General features: G+C 38.3%; 1 protein-coding gene across 2 annotated transcripts in view; it reads right to left on the reverse strand.

Moving 5' to 3' along the window:
• LOC134541447 (uncharacterized) overlaps positions 1-5344 on the reverse strand; it is a 59449-nt gene extending 54105 nt beyond the window's left edge. Inside the window, exon 1 of one of the 2 annotated variants that reach the window (XM_063384913.1) lies at positions 5234-5344. Coding sequence is in view for 1 of the 2 variants with exons in the window: in XM_063384912.1 (XP_063240982.1) it covers positions 2941-5045 (2105 nt within the window). In the remaining variant the exon portion in view is untranslated. The other variant, XM_063384912.1, reaches the window with a different exon arrangement.
• Between the last annotated feature and the right edge of the window lie 446 nt (positions 5345-5790).

Genomic DNA, 5790 nt, shown 5'->3' on the forward strand with positions numbered 1-5790 from the left:
TGTTAGTTTTAATTTTCAACACAACTTCAAGCTATCGTTTAATTATTTGATGAGTACTGTTCAGTAATTGTCGTCACAGTTGTTAGATGTGTATTGTATTTTACTGTAATATTAGGTCTCATATTTTTAGATATTTATTCGCTTGATTTAATTCATAAGTTCTTGTTCTACTGTATATTATGTGTTTTTTGTCTATGTTTTATGTTTTTTTTTTATGTAATCAAAGTTTTATCAATTTTTTTTTCCCTTATATTTTTTTCCTTGTTTGGTTTTTATAAGAACACATGGCTTTACGCTATGGGTGTACATGTCAAAATTATTAAAAATAAATAAATAAATAAATAAATAAATGACTGGACCACAGTGGTTTAGATATGTCTCTCTGTGACTGTTATCCAAAGATGCCCCGCTAGGGGAGAAGTAAATGAATCGGCTTGTCCCGATTAACTAGAACAAAAAGATTCTAGCTAAGAAACAACCCAATGGAAAAGTAATCATCGCTAGAGCAAACACATGGCTATGAGTTTTAGGCCTGTGTAAAGCTTTAACTCAGGGAATCAATCAAAGCTCTTTTCAATATTCAGTTTGACTTTGCTTAGGATATTTGCTTTTCGTTCTATTTGGAGCTTCGGTTGTGATGCAAAGCTTTGCGTCTGATGTGAAGCTAGATGATTTTTGCGAAGCTTTAAAACATGGAATCCTAAGATTCACTCATGTTTTTATTGTTTTATGTATGTTTTACACCAATAAAGTTACTTACTTATAGTATATATATATATGTGTGTGTGTGTGTGTGTGTACACATACACACACACACACACACATATATATATATCCTAATCGGTTAATCACTTAGTGAGTTCAAACATTACAAATGTTAGGGTATTTATATTTTTTATTTCAATTCAGTATTTTATAAAATAAGAGTGATACAGCCTTCCTGAGAACAAACAATATTCGCAAGGCGATTCGACTTTGTGTATATTTTAAACATTCTGTTTGATATTAGCTTCGCGGCGAAAAACTAGTACCTATTGGCACAGGCCTAAAGAATTTCAGCTTGGCGCCAAACGAATTTGGCGAAATTTCCAGGTCCCTACCAATCAACACCAAGCAAGACGGACCAGTGGAAAAACACTGTACATGCATTCGAAGGACCTTGTGTTGTAATACCAAAGAAGCCAATTTTCAAGAAAGGTAATTAGTAATTTGTGAAGGTGGTCTGTTAAAACATTATAAGAGACCCTATGGAATTTTTTTTGACATAAAAAACATTCTAACAGTTCATGATTAAAAACACTAAAATATAGTCATTCCATGAAATAATCGTAAAAACCACTGGTTGTCACACACTTAGAAGCTATCATCACACACACAATACGAGTCACTAACGCGTGAGGGGTCAACAACTATTTTCAGTATTTGCAGAGTGCAACATGTAAAAATTTTACGAGCATGATATTGGATCTTTTAATTAGATCTTGGCGTTGTTTGTTTTCACTGGATGTCTAATCTCCCAAAGGTGTTAACTGTAGAAACTGTTTGTGAAAACTAAAACATAAGTTATTTGCAGCTAATCATAGTCTCTTAAAATTTTAATCAAGTATCTGACCTTGTTCTGTAGGTATATGTTCTAAACATAAAAACAGGTACACGTTAGCAACAGTATCTTTTAGTGCGAAATTCCACCTGATTTCGTGGGATTTAAAATATTGATGGTGATGTGAATGATGTTTCAATGTTCAGCCACAATCCTGGCTACGGCCCTGATTTTGTGTTTCATCACGGACGTTCTGTTTTTGCATCGTGTTTTTTCTCGCTGGCCGAGTTTTGTGTTGAACTAGCTTCTTTTGATAATCAGAGCCAATAAGCAAAGAATTGTTTGAAATGAAAGTAAATTAGCATGGAGGTCTATTAAAACCGTTAATTTATCCTGTGATAAATCACAGTCTCTGAAGGTGGCATTTCCCGGAACGTACGTAGGACTGTGCAATCACTTGCCATGGAGGTCAAGAGAACCCTAAAATTTATCCAAAGATTGAGGACGCACTGTGTTTGTGTGTTGACTGACGAGCTGAGAGAAGTCTTTAAGTGACACACACTTACGTAAAAAAAAATTATATGTCTGCATGTTTCCCAAACAGTCTGCTAAGTACAAGCCATGTCTGAGTCTGAAATTATAATTTTTTTTTAGCAGACTTAAAAAAAAAAGTTAACAAAAGTACATGTAACAGCTTGAGGACTTAAATAAATAAATAAATAAATAATTAAATAAATAAATAAATAAATAAATAACATTGAAAACAAATTTAGCTGAAAAAGGAAGAAATTTTATGTGAAAAACCGAAGAAATCATTAAAAAAAACTGTAATTCTCACCACCAAGAAGGAATTAATTTTAAAAGCAAACATCTCTCCTCAAGAAATTCTTCATGTGCTCCTGTAAATTGGCAAAAAAAATTTATCATATTAAATGAAATTATATAAAAGAAAAAAAATTGCCTCTGTACCCAGGGCCGGTGCAAGGTAAATTGGCGACCTAGGAGAAACACCCCCCCCCCCCTCCCCCGCCGGACACCCCAAAAATAATTTTCCTTGCCTCAAAATACATCACGTAAGCCTAAGATTTTGTCAACAATCAAATGTAAGCAGGCTTGTGTTTTTTTTTCTTTTTTTACTTATTACAAATCATAAACAAGTCACAGTAGTCTTTAAATAATTACTTATATCGATATAAACCTTACAAACTGTTACAAAAATCCATTTTCATCTAGTTTCAATAATCATTAAACATATTATGTCAGCTGTTGTGTGTCGTGCTGCGCCGCCCCCAGCTACTTGGCGCCCTGGGCGGTCGCCTAGTTCGCCTACATGGACGCGCCGTCCCTGTCTGTACCAAGGAGTTGTATTTCCCGGCCACTAACGTTCTGTGAATACTCACTCCAGCCGCTTGCCCGGGGCAGCGTCTCCCTCCGCGCGCAGGCCCGCCTCGCTGGGCCGCGCCCGACGCACAACGGCCGGCAGGGACGCGAGCGCCGGCACCAGCGCCAGCGCGAACGCCGTCCCGGCCGCGCAGCAGTGCACGGCCGCCTGCAGCCGGCACGGCAGGCTCGCGGCCGCCAGCAGCAAGAGGCACGCCCCCGCCGACCACGCCCCCAGCTGCAGCGGCAAGCGCGAAGGCGTCGGCGCGCCTCCGCGCAGCTGCCCCCACAGCTCCCGCGCGGCTGCGGGCGCCACGCCCGACGCCAGCTCGAATGCCGCCGCGAGCACGGCCGCCACCGCGAAAACCCGCATCCCGCGCGCCGGCACTGGCTCCGCCCATACGTCGTCGCTCCCCTCCGGACCCCCGGGCGTCATTCCCGTCGCACTCGCATTCCCTTTGCCGTGTTCGGCGTAGTCATTCTGCCGGTGCGCTGGCGTTTTCTCCGGAACCAACAACGCTCCTTCCGGTACCTTTCTCCTCAGCCTGCGTTGTTGCCCGGGCAACGTACCAGCTCCTGCTGTTAATCGTAGGCCTTGTCCTCTAGTTAAAGGAAAATCCTCAAAAGAATCTAAATCATCAAGACTAAATTTAGAATTTTTTTTAAAGTGTTTTCTAGGTCCATCTTGTGAATAAGTGCTTTGGAAATTTTTTCTACGATGTTTTCCAGATGTTCCGGTTGCTTTGTCATCACTCCAGGACTTGCGATTTCTGTCAGCGTGCGCCCGGTGATGGTTCAGAAAGTCCATTATTTTTTGGAAGTGGCCCGCCGCAAAGTTGCTCAAAGTCTGCGGTGTTACAGGCACCGTGGTTGCGATGTTGGCGTAGCCGCCATTATTGTTCGTTTCTGGTGCAGGTTGCCAGTTGGCTGTCTCGTCTTCAGTCGAATTGAAATTATTTATAGCATCAAGCCCAGGCAGCTTGTTGGATATCTCATGTTTTCCTGTAGTAAATACAGGGAATTCTGCTCTCACTGGGAAGTCCAAAACACGAGAGTTTTGATGAGCCGTATGTGTCAAGTGAGTAGTTCGGCCATGTGGTTTTCGCGAATAGTTTTTAATGAATAATGGAAAATCGATAACATTTGTTAAAGGATTCATGTTCATATTTTTGAAGTTAGCTGTGATAGTGTTTATTTCTGAGCCTGAATCAGAGTTAGTTGCTTGGCTGTACTCAGGGTATTTTTTTGAATCGCTGTCTTTGTGTGTCATTCGATGTGAATTTGGTTTTTTTGGAGGATCCTCAGGTGCAGCAAATATGTCTTCAAGATTTTCATCAAAGTCTGTTTCATCTGATAATTCTATTTCATTTACCTCAGAAGGAATAGTAGGTCTTATGTACAGTACATTTATTATTAGTGAAGACATTTTTTCTGATTTTGCTGTTGTAGAAAGTTCCTCATTAGAAGTGCTATATTTGTTTGTGATAAGCGGTTTTATATTTTCCACATTTGTATGATTCATATTGTCCATTCTTGAAGTTGGAATTCCTTGAAACTGAAATTCAAAGTTTGGTACAGAACTAGGTTTTGTTGTAATGGTGCTTGTAGAATGTCCTGAAGTGGGTACACCAATGAAATTAGGCATTCTTGTTATCTCTTTTTGACTGCTTATAGTGCTATGAACTTCAGAAAGTACAGAAGAAAAGTTTTGCACAGTTTTATTAGATGGAGTGGCAGTTTCAACATCATAATTGTTTATTTGACTGAAGCTCAAAGGGTTGATGATATTGCCACAGCGCATTAAATCTACATTGGCGCTAGTCTGGAGATAAAAAGCCAAAATCACACAGACACCAGAACTTGCAATCAAAGATGAGCATATGATGTATGTTCTCCAGGCTTGACAGATTTTCAACTTCATGAGAGAGACACTTAATGGAATGACTGCCATTGTAATAAGTACTTGGAAAGCACGTATAACACTCATTTCGAGAACAGATAGTTCTAGGTACTTGAGATACAAGGGAAAAAACAGTGAAACACAGTTATGAGCGACAAAAACTAAAACATTGAATGCTGTAAGCAAGTTTTGAAGGTGGGTTATATCTTTCAAGGCCATTTTCATAAATTTATACAAATACTCTACATTTGTGTCCTTTTTGTTTGAAAAAAATTGTTGCTTGGAGAGAGAAATTTATTGGTTTTTGAACAGTGCAACTGCAGCGATATCAAAGTAGGTACATACACAATATCAGTCATTTAAACTACATATTGTATTTTTGCACCAGTTTGCCAATGAAAGGCTATACTTACAAGCATTTATTTTTTATATATTAACCTAAAGTTTGTTTTTGTTTTTTGAAATTCACCTACGCACAATTTACAGATTAAACGACACACCCATTTTATTATCACATTCATATCCTGCCGCGACAGGAAATAAAATTCGCGCACTTTATCGATGTGGATATCATCTTCCGATAGATCGATGGAGTGCAAAAACATCGATACTTATTAATGGTAACATTGTTTTCGTTTTTAAAGAACATAATTTATTTAGTGCTAAAATATTTTAAAACAAATTCACTTAAGCTGTATTGAAAACTGTTAAATTTTAAGGAGATTACTGAATAGACTGTTTGGTATTATGCAGTTATATTACGATGTATAACGAGTTATTTAAAGTACAACATAAAAATATTTGTATAAGTAGTTACATATTTTATTTTAAAATTGAATTTAAAATCAATATATTTTGTTTTGAACCATCCTGAGGAGTTTCTATTTTATAGCTCTTTCATAAATATTTCAATTTGTAAAAGTTTAACCTTGATGTTGCTGTAACCGTATGCTGTCACATCTAGCCACGA

Source organism: Bacillus rossius, chromosome 18, assembly GCF_032445375.1.
Source record: "Bacillus rossius redtenbacheri isolate Brsri chromosome 18, Brsri_v3, whole genome shotgun sequence".
In the NCBI taxonomy this organism is placed as follows: Eukaryota; Metazoa; Arthropoda; class Insecta; order Phasmatodea; family Bacillidae; genus Bacillus; species Bacillus rossius.